This window comes from Cavia porcellus, unplaced genomic scaffold, assembly GCF_034190915.1.
Source record: "Cavia porcellus strain 051 isolate PalLab524CR breed Dunkin Hartley unplaced genomic scaffold, mCavPor4.1 scaffold_9, whole genome shotgun sequence".
Classification (NCBI taxonomy): Eukaryota; Metazoa; Chordata; class Mammalia; order Rodentia; family Caviidae; genus Cavia; species Cavia porcellus.
This window is the reverse complement of record NW_026947492.1, coordinates 39,218,508-39,231,201: the sequence shown is the minus strand read 5'-3', so window position 1 is coordinate 39,231,201 and position 12,694 is coordinate 39,218,508. Positions and strand designations below refer to the sequence as shown.

At 36.5% G+C, this 12,694-nt stretch overlaps 1 protein-coding gene across 9 annotated transcripts in view; it reads right to left on the bottom strand.

The window, feature by feature from the left end:
* Positions 1–11,583, bottom strand: part of Mtmr2 (myotubularin related protein 2) — an 81,350-nt gene extending 69,767 nt beyond the window's left edge. For 2 of the 9 annotated variants that reach the window (XM_063256204.1, XM_013155563.2), the window contains exons 1-2: positions 11,287–11,582; positions 2,237–2,307 (exon numbers count right to left, since the gene is read on the bottom strand). Coding sequence is in view for 1 of the 9 variants with exons in the window: in XM_003472706.4 (XP_003472754.1) it covers positions 11,287–11,366 (80 nt within the window). In the remaining 8 variants the exon portion in view is untranslated. Of the gene's footprint in view, positions 1–2,236; positions 2,308–11,117; positions 11,242–11,286 lie in introns of those variants that run through there. The other 7 variants (XM_063256205.1, XM_013155564.3, XM_013155565.2 and 4 more) reach the window with 6 other exon arrangements.
* Between the last annotated feature and the right edge of the window lie 1,111 nt (positions 11,584–12,694).

Below are 12,694 nucleotides of genomic sequence, written 5' to 3'. Positions count from 1 at the left end.
TCTCTTTAAAATAAAAATCTTTTTTTAAAAAGCATTAAAAATGACTAAGTAAAAATCGCATCCATTTTCCTTTCTGATTTAAAATTAAATTTAGTAAACATTTCCATTATATCACAAAGAAACTGCTGATGTACAGCAACATGTTTTCAAAACATTTCATACATATCATCATAAAAACATAGTATTAGTCTGCTATTTACGGATTTTCTTTTTTTTTTTTTTTAACCTGGAATCAAACTCAAGATCTTGGGCTTGACAGGCAGGTGCTGTCCTGCTGAGCTATATCCCCGGTGCTATTTACAAAGTATTTTAACATATACAAAATATCCACTCTTAGGCAATACCCCTAACTTTAGTATAACAACACAGCAAATGAAGGAGTCATACAATGTAGTAATGTCCCTGTTTATAGTAGTTACATTTATGATTTTGAGTCAATGGACACAAAAAGAAAAATTTAATGGAAAGAATATCTACAATTGCAAAGTATAAGCTTATTAGAAATAAATTATATATTTAAAATTAACATTTTTAAGACTGAGATTATAACTCAGTGGCAGAGTACTTACCTAGCATGGGCAAGGCCCTAAATTCAATCCCCACCAGTGCAAAAACAAATATTTTTAAATCTTTAATTAAATAAAATGTATTCCAAAATATTAAAAAGGTGTAATAGCATTTTAAGATTAAACTTGTAGAAACCTAAGCATTACAAAACATTTCCAAAAATTTTGTCTAACTATACTTACTGATACGAAATTAAGTCAGTAGTTATCAAATTACACAAAATGATATAAAATATACACTATACTAAAACTAGTTCAAACTCTTATAGTTCAAAAAACAATCGTGGAAAAGTTCAGTCTCTCGGATACATAGCATCAATATAAACTAATAATTTAGTATTATAAATTTAATTTAAATTATTTATGGCCTACGGCCTATGGTAAAGGACCACATTCTATAAAAGCAAAAACTAATCAGAATAGTGTACTAGACAGAACCTAAGAGGAAAAAAAATAAAGTTATTACAGTAAATTGCCCATGGTATAGTTTATCAAGCACCTACCAAGCACTATGAAAGTTGTACCCTCTATTCCTTTCAAAAAATGAAATCAGATTCTTTTTTTTTCCAGAAAAATAAAACTTAACATCATGATACAAATAACATCATGGGTATAAAAAAACAAAGATTTTTCCTACACCACAACTATCAAAGATTTCAAAATTAAAATCAGACAATATCTGACTTAAAGATGGAGCAACAGTACGTGTGGTTTCATGCCCATATGCAATGGGTAATTTTAGTCATATTTTAGTTACAGTGATGGATTAGTTACAATCCTACTTCCGTATGATATACAGGGAGCTTTTTATAGACATGAAACACAATGAAGCTGTCTGGCTCAACAAAAATTATGACTCAAATTGGTAAAGTCTCGAAATGAAGCATCAGGAGATAATCTTTAGCACTAAACACCTCTTATGTCCCTGGAGTAAAACCATCAGTATCTCCCGGCCTTCTCACATTTATTGTCCCTTTTAGGTAAATTATTAAAATTTTCTATGTTTACTCCCTCATCTGCAAGCTTTTGGAGCTGGACTAGACTACAACCAGCGTCTGTCTCAGTGCATCTGTAATTTTAAGTACAGGTATTTGGGCCTACTCCCAGAAGATTCAGAAACTAAGCTGCTAAATAAGTTGAAACTTCAGAAGCTAAATGTTTCCTAAGCACATGTAACTTAAATATTCAGGCAGAAACACTAAATGAATGATCTCTTATGCTTAAACATTGTAGAAGGAAAGAAAGGAAAGAGATCAAGTGTTTGGGGTTCATATTTTGGGCCAAGAAACATACAGAATGGTCGCAAAACTAAACTTGGATAAAATACACAACATGCATCAGCAGCTCAAAAGCAAGGATATCAGGTTCTATACAAATACAACTTTAAATAGAACATTAACCCTTATCCTCTTCTCAAACTGCAAAATACTAAGAACGTAAAGGAAGAAAATAGTACTACATGAAAGCCAAAAATTTTTTAAAGAAAATTACTGGATGACTAAAAATCAGTGTTTTCTTCAGCACAGAATTTTAGGATAGGGACTAAACTTTGAGGTTACTGATCACTAATATGCACAAATTTCATTTGGCATACATAATACAAGGATTCTAGAAACACTGTTTACAATGTCAGCTTCTGTCCATTTTGTTGCATTTTCCCATTCACTTACATTATAATATCTGAGATGTTTTATCTTCACTTCTGATGATCTTCAAATGCCAATGGCTCTTAACACATTAACTGTAAACAAACACAAAGGATCTTAAGGGAATTCAAATAGGTATTTAAGGAGCACTAGTATCAACTATTCTAAATTACTGTACTGTGTAAAGCCTGTGGGAGGAAAGAGGGAAGGAACAGAGGCTTTAGTATTATTTACTTGTTTTATAATTTAACTGATCTTCAAAATAAAAAACTTTCCTTAAATAAAAATATATTACCCTCTTAATAATCAGGCAGAGCATGAAAGTACCCTACTTTCTATCTAAATAACATTTAACACTAGAGAAAATCCTCTTAAAATGCAAACACTCAATTTGTTACTGTATTATGCATATTCATCCTCCTTCTTCATAGAAATATGTCAGGAAAGCTCCACATAACTACCACCCAATCAATCTACCCTGCGACTGCCATCAAACTACAAAACATAGGCCTGGACATGGGACACCAAATCTTCAGGAAAAATCAGTTCTTTAAAGCACACAGACCTTGAACAGACCTGGATTCAAATGTCAAACTATTTTCTCTTGTCTTCAATTTCCTTATCTGTAAAGTGTGAAAAGCAATACTATCTATATAGTTATGAGTATTATATGAGAGAATACATAGAATTTAATACCTTACCCAGCACATAAGCCCACAATAAATATTAAGTGATATTACGCTTAATATTGTTTATTAATAATTAATATAACATTAATCTTATATTGTTTATTATTGTAACAACCATCTTGGATTCTAGAAAACAACCTTATCTCAGATATTTCTATTTAAGTTACTGTGTGAGATATAATCAAAGAATATTAGAAACAGGATATTTGCAACCATACAAAAAAAATAGTTTTTAGTTTTGCATGTATGTTAACTGAGCTCCAGAATATCAGTATAAAATAATTATTATGAAAACTATTCTGGACAAGTTATTTGCCTTTAAGTGTCCAAATTCCTTAAAAAAAAAAAAAAAAAAAAAAAAACCTGCCTGAACAACAACTCGATGCACTCAGGAAAAAGCAATCTGCTGAGAAGAGATGGCCCTCAAAGTCATTTGTGACATACAATATTAAACTACGTATGATGAATAAACTGTTCCTTCGATCTAGAAGAGGCTTATCTACCTTCTCTAACCACTTCCAAAACTTAAGTGCCTTGTGTTCCAAACTACATGCTTAGAATATTACAGTTAGATGAGACAAGAATACATAAAACACTCCCAAGATTTTTCAATAAAATTTTTAGTTCAACAACACAAAAAACAAACATGAAATACTAGCAAAAGCATTTATAAACTAACATGGCCTAAGACAGCCAGCTTTATTTCCCATATGGAGAGCACATGCTTAGAACTGAAACAAGAGAAAAATATCAAAGCAGAATCTAATGCATATTCCAGGAGGAAATAAAACGCATACACATGATTCAGAAATGGAAAACAAACAGAGAGTAAGCAGATTAGGCCATAAACCTCATTATACTACACAAGTTTCTCATGCACATTTCTTGAGGTCTTCAAATCAAACAACACAGTTGATCATTCTTCATTTGACTTCTATCTGTCTGATATATAATCTAGCAGTATCATATGCATCAATTTCAGTTGGTGATTCTAGCTTAGGATTTTAAAATTTAACACACAAAAAAGTTAAAAGTCAATTCGAAGTGTTGCAAAATACAGGTTTCTGTTTTGGTTCACCATAATATCACCTCTCTCATTCAGTGTAATTACTATTTTGGTCATCGTATTTGCAAATCTGACACTGGTATAAATGAAATGTGTCAGACTTAAACTGGAATATGTCTCTCTTATTTTTAAATTATTCATTTGCATACTATCAGAGACGCTGTTGACTGTCTCCAATATCCATTCTCAACTATTCCTTAGTGACAGAAGCCTCCCTTATGGTTGTTTATAACCATAATACCTTCTAAAGGCCAACAGAATGTAGGCTTGAAAACTATATTTGATTCAAGAGAGTCCTTAAAGAAGGGCACTATGTCCTTTTTCCCTTTCCTCTTAAAGAAGCAATGGCTAAAGGTCCAATAGCAACTTTGGTTCATGAAGTTAACCATGAATTCGTAGATTCTATTATATCAGATCTGCACTGACTATCACTAGGTTTCAAGTGAAAAAGAAAAAAAATACTTGTTTTCAACTAACAGGGGCTGAGGGTGTAGCTCAGTGGTAGAATATTTTGTAGCCTGTGTGAGTTCCTGGTTTCAATCTCCAGCACAGCAAAAAAAAAATAGATACATAAAATAATAAAAATAGCATAAAATCTAACTTTCAACAAAAAGGATTTTCCAAATAGCACTACTTAGATTTTTTGAAGCTTGTACATTAAAGCATATACTGAAAGTCCACTTTCTTTCACTACATTTAAAACATTATACAGTCTAAATTAAAATATGTATAAAGCCCAAGACTAATTCACATCAAAAAAAGTCTTTGAAAGAATAAAAAGGAATCAGTGGTTACTGCACAGCTCTCAAGTACATACTTGGTCAAAGGAAGAATTATGACATTTGCTCTTTAATGCTACAGTGATGACAACGTTGGTAAAACAACAAGCACAAGCAGTTCTGTTTAGCAAAGCTAAGGAAAGGGAACTGAAGTTACTATCCTCACTGAGAGGGCATCTTTCCTAGTCTCTTACTTTAATACGCTATACCAACCTTTTGTTAGAGTTCCATTTTTAACCCAATGTTCTGTGGAAAGCAGGCTATACTATCATTCCCTACCCCTCACTGGGTCTTTAATACTACTTATTTAACAAAATCAAGACACACAGATAGCAGGTACTTTGCCTATACAAAACTATTTTCCTTAAAAGGAAAAAAGTATTCCACATCAAAATCTGGAGTTTCCACTACTCAAATCATGAATCATACACAGTCTTTGGCTCTGGTGATTCTGAATACAATAGCATTAACTTGAGAGCTTTCCAAAATAAACTAACTGCTTTCTGGACATTGCTATTTGAGTTATTTCCTTCCTTTGGGCACAATCCAAGTTTCACTGATTCAGTGATGGCATCCTAGAATTTCTTTTCAGTAGTATATTTTTAAAATGTTTATTACCACTAATGTATTTCATTAAGAATCTGTTTTTAAGAAAAGGCCTAATACTTTTACTTTGGATTTGTATAGTCATGCTGAAAAATAAAAATTTGGGGAAATTTCCTTTAAAAAGTATATATATATATATATATATAAAAATAAAACCACACATGGTAGCACTTCCTTGCCATAATTCCAACAGCCTGAGAGACTGAGAAAGGAGAATTACAAATGGATAGTGCAATGTGGAACCCTTGGTTCAACCTCTAGTTAAAAAAATAAAAAATGAAAAAAAGATACACTAAATTCACAAGAGATGACTTTGACCTGTTAAAACTGCAGTCAACATGTTTACAAAAATACTCTCAAATAACAGTTTATGATGTCTCTAACATACATCTTAACCTAGTTTGTTTCAAGTAATGTCAGAACTGTGAGGCACCAGTTAGTAAAAGACTCAAAACAGTGGTGCTCAAACTTAGGCATGTAACAGGATCACTGAGAAAGCCTGCTAAAACACAAACTACTGTGCCCACTCTAAAGCTTTTGATTTAGGTCTACTGATCTACACTAACTGAACACTATTAGCAATAGCAACATAAGCCAATGGAGAAAAGTATACAGAACTCAACTCAGCATCAGCATTAACTTGCATACTTTTGAACAGTAATTAATCTCTTTCAAAGTCCTTCCTGAAAAATATGAACAATAATTACTGGTTATCTCATAATAATACTGGATTGCATCAAAGAGAATTTTAAAGTTTTTTTATGGATCCTGGAGTAATGAAATTCAATACTATATAAGCAATTTTTACATTACTGACACAAGGGACTAGTAATAATGCCAAGGTTGTAGGTTCAATCTGGTAGCTTCACTGTCCAGCAGTCTCTAACACTAGTACTGCCCAGCTACCTCAGAAGACTCAGAAGACAGCTACCACAGGAAACACCGTATGTGACGGTTTGGGTCTGGATGTCCTCCAAAAGCCTCATGCAGGGTGGGCTTTTCCAAAGCAGCTAAATCTAGAGTTTGTGATTAATTCATGGTCCAGGGCTGGGATTAAGGTTGTAAGCACTACACCCACCCCAGGGTATGTAGCCTGCACACAATATGAGAGTCAGAAAGGGGCTTGTCTCTCACTCTCTTGTTGCTTTTGCTGCCTTCTACCACCATGAACTGCTGCCCCTCTGCCATGTGCCACCTGCCTTGGAGCCAACCAATTAAGAACTGAAACATCTATAAACTGTGAGCTAAAAAATCTTTCTTCCTTTAACCTTGGTTGTTGGGTATTTTGTCTCAGCAATGAGAGAAAATAACTAAAACATCATGTTAAGGTTAAGCATGTCTGCCTGTATACAAATTCGTCACCATTAATCCAAAGTTTTGTTTCCTATAAACATGCCACCTTTACGTGGCATGAAGCTAAACTGAAGACAAGACCTTGCAACAAAATATGCTTTAGAAATCTTGAAAATTCTTCTCTCTTTAGATTGTAAGTATAATCAAAATTCATAGAAACAGAAATTGAGGATTTGCTATTTTCAGGTAATTTTAAGGAAGGCGAGAAATTTTAAAACATAATTAGCTAGGGACCGTTTTGAATATGCATACTTTTCCCCCTTACTAATAAGTTAAGTGTAAGTATTAAACGCTCATAAATAATAACAAATTTATCAACTATCAACTGACAAAACAAAATTATTATGGGATAAACAAGTCTTTGATTGGGAGTATCAAATAAACTTTGCCATACCTATTCTGTCAACAACACTTAATTTAAATGTTCACAAAGCACCTATTACTAGGTAGCTTATCATGTGAATATGCATATTAAAAAGTAATCAATAAATCTACTCACAAGCAATACATTCCACAGTGCACAAACTGAAAAATAGAAAACTAGCCTAAGATGGGAAAATATTACCAATATAGTATCAAATTCTGCCATACAACTTGTTAACAGGTCTGAGTTCACACCTACCCTCGCTCTCACACCTGGCCTACAATAGTGTTTTATTTATATTCCACATATTCCTACTTACCTCAAGAATCAAAGCAAGACGAACAAGAATGAATCATGGAATAGATAGCAAAATTATTAGTACGCTGAGTAAATCTTTCAAAACTCCACTACTGGACATGGATGAAGGACAGACAACAGGAAAGATGTATGAAGTTGTTACATAGTTTCAATAGGCCAATAGCAGCAAGACTCAACAATATTAGCTTTTCAAGGACAAGATGACATTAACTATAACTGATTAGAAAATTCTACTGAGTATCACCTAAAGAATGAAATTTCTCTTTTGTGACTGCTACAGCTTGTGTCTAGATGTTCCTCCAAAGCCTAGGCAGTTATAAGTGGGGCTTTTTCAGAGGTGGGTGAACCCAGAGTGTGAGACTGATTCATGGTACAATGCTATGATGAGGGGGGGGGGCGCTACTAAATCAGTCACTCATTGGTTTGCCGTCACCTAATCCCAGTACCCTGGATAGAATATAAGGGACAGAAAGAGGCTTGTCTTGTCTTCCTTGCTGCTTTGCTACTAAGTGGTTTTGCCCACCACAAACTGTTTTTCCTCTGTGATACCTGTCTGTCGTGCCAATTCTGCCTTGGAGCCAGCTGATTATAGACTGAAACCTCCACAAACTATGAGCTAAATAAACCTTTCCTCCCTTAACATGTGGGTGTTGGGCATTTTGTCTCAGCAACAACTAAATAACCAAGAAAAGTCACCAAAGTCATCATTAAAAGCAACAGCAATTCTGAAATGAAAACACTTATCAAACTCAATACTATGTGTTTAGTGGGAACTGCAGATTGCCTAGCAGCCTTTCATCCAACTTCAGTATTATGTCATTTTCAAAACAACAATGAGCAACAATGTGTTGCTATACTATTTTTCAGATTTATATTCCTCCTATTTCCTAGAAGGGTTTAAGACATCAATTAACACATTTAAATATCATGTATCATATTTCAACTGAGTTCTCCTCATAATAGAATTACTGTAAGAAACAAAAGATGAATATATTGCAAATTTCAGTTAAAATTTTCAAGTTTTTGGCTAAGCTGAAGAGAAAGATACAGTTACATAGCTCCCATTTTCTAACAGGAAGCACTTATGATTATTTTATAAACAATTTTCCTTGTAAACTCAGCAAATGTGTCAATCTATTGCATAAAACATTCCATGACATACTGAACATTATTAATTATTGTTGCAAAAGGTAAAATGACAATTTCTAATTGACCCTATGTATAAAAAACGAAGTATAAAGATAAACTACAGGTCAAGCGTAATAGTACTACAAAAGGCTGAGATGATACAGTCCAAAACACTGACATTTTGCTTTGCCATAAAAAAATTATTTTAATTTTACATAGAGACTTAACATAGCTAGTAGAAGCATCATAGTACATCCTGGCAGTCAGTGTATTAGAATCAATGTGAGTGACTGTTAGCCTAAATTAAGTTTAAAGATAAGCTTTCTAACAAGGGTGTATAATAAAGCTTTTACATATGTTAAAGAAAGTTCTACATATAGGTTCAATGATTAATAAAATAAAAAATACGAGCCAGGCATGGTGGTGCTCATCAGCGTGATCTCAGCACCCTGAAAGGCTGAGGTAGGAGTAAAACAAGTTCTAGCCCACCTGGGCAACATAAATATAGCAGGACCTCGTCTCAAACTTTAAAAAATGTTTAAAACGCTAGCGATGTAGCTCAGTGTGAGTCCTGAGTTTGACCCCTCATATAATTTGAGAGAGAGAGAGAGAGAGAAAGAAAAAAAAATTTAGCAGGGTAATGTAACTTCTACACAGTAAATATCAAATATATGCTATTTCTGTACCTTCTAGGGAAAGAAACGAAAGTGGCATCTCTTACGCAAACTAATTCATGTCAGTAACATTTTTTTAAAAACTGAGGGGCAGAATGCAGCACCTGCCTGGCAAGCACAAGGTCCTGAGTTTGACTCCCAATACCCAAAAAAATAAAAAATAAAGTAAAACTTAAAATATCTATACTTTAAGCTTACCAACTTCAGTTACAAATTTCAAGTGTTTGGCTAAGCTAAAGAGAAAGATACAGTTACATAATTTCCATTTTCTAACAGGAAGCATTTATGACTGTTTGCATAAACAATTTTTCTTGTAAATGCAGCAAATGAATTTTTTTGTATTCAAAAATCTAAATCAAAGGTTTGTAAAAGAAATATCTTAATAATTGGTAATAATGTATTCATCTTACTAAATATTGTCATTAAGATAAAAATGGTAGAATTTTAGAACTCTAAGAGGCCTTACAGATTTTCTAAACCAACTCCCGTATTTTTAAAAATGAGAACTTGTAATTTGAAAGGTTAAATGATATAGATCAAATAAGCTGACTTTAGCATGAATGCCCCAACTTCCTTTCCAGGACACTTTGTTCTAAGGATGCTGCCTCCTGTGGCTCAGGGTAACTCCTCTCTCTTTGACAGTAGTTAGCTGCCTCATCTGTTTTCTTTCTATTCTATTCTAAGCCATAGTTTTCATCTGGAACTTTCCCACAAAACCATAATTTTCCAATTTGTTTGTGAAAGAAGCATTTTTACAGCTGTGCATCTTTTAACTTTCTAAATTTCACAGTGATAAAAAATACTTGAAATAAATGTACAATATATAACATCAAATGGAAAGAAAAATTCTCTCCTGCAGAAATCAGTGCGCAAATTCAGAAGATTGGACTCCTGTAACATGAGCTGACTACAGTAAGTGCTGGGAATATGACAGTGACTAGGACACGGTCCTTGCTCTCAAATAGTTTATAACCCAGTAAAGAAGAAAAATAATAATTCAGGGTTGCTTAAAGACACTGAAAAAGGAATGAACAAGAAGCGATGTCTGCATATAGAGAAAGGATCTAATTTAAAAGGATGAGATCAGTAGTTTCTCAAATATTAAAACACCTACAGGAAAAAATGGCAGTATCTCCCAAATTCACCAGAACACAAAATAACTGTAAAAACAGAGTGATGAGTTCAAGGAAAAATGAAAATTATGTCCTTTCATACAGGAATTTAGTATGTAATAGCCCCAATAATTAACATTAGTGGAAAAGAACCCATTTCTCATTGAGGCTGTGTATTAAATTTTTATTTCTTAATAAAAACTTAAATGACTATTTCATAATCAGAGAAAAGGATTGCATCAAAAATATTTTTAAGTAATATTCACGACAGCTCTCTTCAGAGGTGTATAAATTAAAGTCTTCCCCCATCTGGCACAAGAGAAATGGCAACTTGAAAAGACGGCGGCCCTACAAAGAAGAAAACTACTACCCATTTTGCTTTCTCAAACCAATCGGTGAGGATAACGACTACTCAGATGCCTTGATACGGACTTACTGCTGGAATATTTAGAACAGCAAGGCAAAAGGGAAATTTTTATTTACCTTTTCAGGCAAAACTGGGGGATGGGAAAGAAATCAAAGAGTAGGGGAAAGCTTGAAAGAGGTTAGTGACAAGATGAAAACGAAAGGTAAGGGCCGGACAAGAAACCCAAAACAAAGATACAAGAAATGACAGAAGAAGACTGAAGGATGGTTTTTGGAAAGAGTGGTAAAGAAAGACAGGAAATGAAAAAAGAAGTGGGGGAAGGGCTGTCCAAAAAATTTTCTGAGACGCGATCAAAGAGAAAATAATGAACTGGAGCTACTTCGACCAGGGAGAAAGGAGAGTGAACAGGAAAGGCAGAGGAGCCAATACAGAAGCGGGAGTTTAACCACCTTTTCCTCACCCTCTAAGCCCCAGAGAGGGAGAAGAGGTGACTTCCAAGTCCCTGGCAGGGAATCCGGCGCGGCCCGCAGGATCCGAAGCCGCGAGCCGAGGCACCCTCCCGCGGCCCCGGCCCGCTCCATCCCCCCGACGCTGGGCGGGGCCGGGCGCCCTGGTTACCTGGACAGGGAGTCCACGCTGGGCGGCCGAGCCACGGCGGGCTGGGAGCCGAGACTCTCGCAGCTCGAGCTCTTCTCCATGACGCGGCAGGGACGGCCGCTCGAGCGAAAGGCTGAAGGGACCTCCTCGGCTGCCGCTCCGGAGGGCCGAGCACGGAGGGCCGAGCGCGCCGGGCAGGGGCCGCAGTCAGGCCAGGGCCGGCCTGGGAGGGAGACCGGAAGCGGCCATGTTCGCCCAGGCTGCACCGCGCGGGGGCTGCCCGGAGCCGGGACCCCGCGGCGCCCCTCGCCGCCGGCGGCGCGCAGACTCGCTCCGCGCCGGCCCCGCCCCTCGCGCGGACTCCGCCGACGGGGGCGAGGTCGGGCTGCCGGGAGAGGGGCTGCGGCGAGCCGAGCGGAGCGGGCCGAGCAGCCGGCACGACGAGAGACTGCAATTAAGAAGAAGACAAGCCTAGAATTTCAGAGAAGAAAGAGGCCCGAGGATGTTAAAGCGCGGCAATGGCTGGCAGAGGACCCAAGCGAACGGCCTAGGCGGGGCGATGAGAGGGACGCAGGTGGGCGGTGGAGTGAAGGGACCCGACACCGAGAGGGGGATCCAGGGAAGAGGAGCAAGGGAGTAACTTAAAGGATGAGACGAACAGAGATAGAAGGGCAAAAGGCTCATTAGATAAGGGACTGAAAATAATGATTACGGGTTGTAGGGTGGAGGATGTGAAGGCCACTGTAAAACCACGGAAACATGGATTCATTCTAACTCTTGAGTTACCTGCCTTGTAAACCAGGGCACTGCACGCTGGCTTCCTTATCTTTAAAAAAAGAAAAAGATTAGCCTCATAGATTAGGTGAGCTGCTCAAACATGCCTCAAAAGATGCTTGGTGCATAGTAAGCACGAAAGTATTAACTGTTAGTGTTCCTGCGGGTTGATAGGATTTAATTACATGGCAGCTGTTTTGAGGAGAAAATTTAGAAACAGTGGCAGAGCAGTTAGAAGTGGTTGGTAGAGAAAGGATAATAGAAAAGGTATGCTACAGATAGGAGAAACATAATAATGCATAAACCTATTTCCATTCTCCCTCTGGCCAGCATTGTAGAAAAGGCATTGGGGAAAAAGCCAATATGTTCAAGTTTACTGTAGCTTGAGTTATGTGGGTTAGTTATAGCCTGAAAATGTCTATGGGGAAAGCATTTATTTAATCATTGTCCGCAACCAGAAAGATGGAAGAGGAAATGAATAGGGAACTGACGAACAGACACATACGCAGTACTACTAAATGCAGTGCTTTTGAGTAGAGGACAACCTTTCAGTGATTCCCTACCCTTTAAAATTCCCTTGCAAAACAGGGTGTGTGGAGAGAGAACTCTTGTAGGAACAGAAACTGGGTAAAGGGGAAATGTTTCTGCTAGTAAT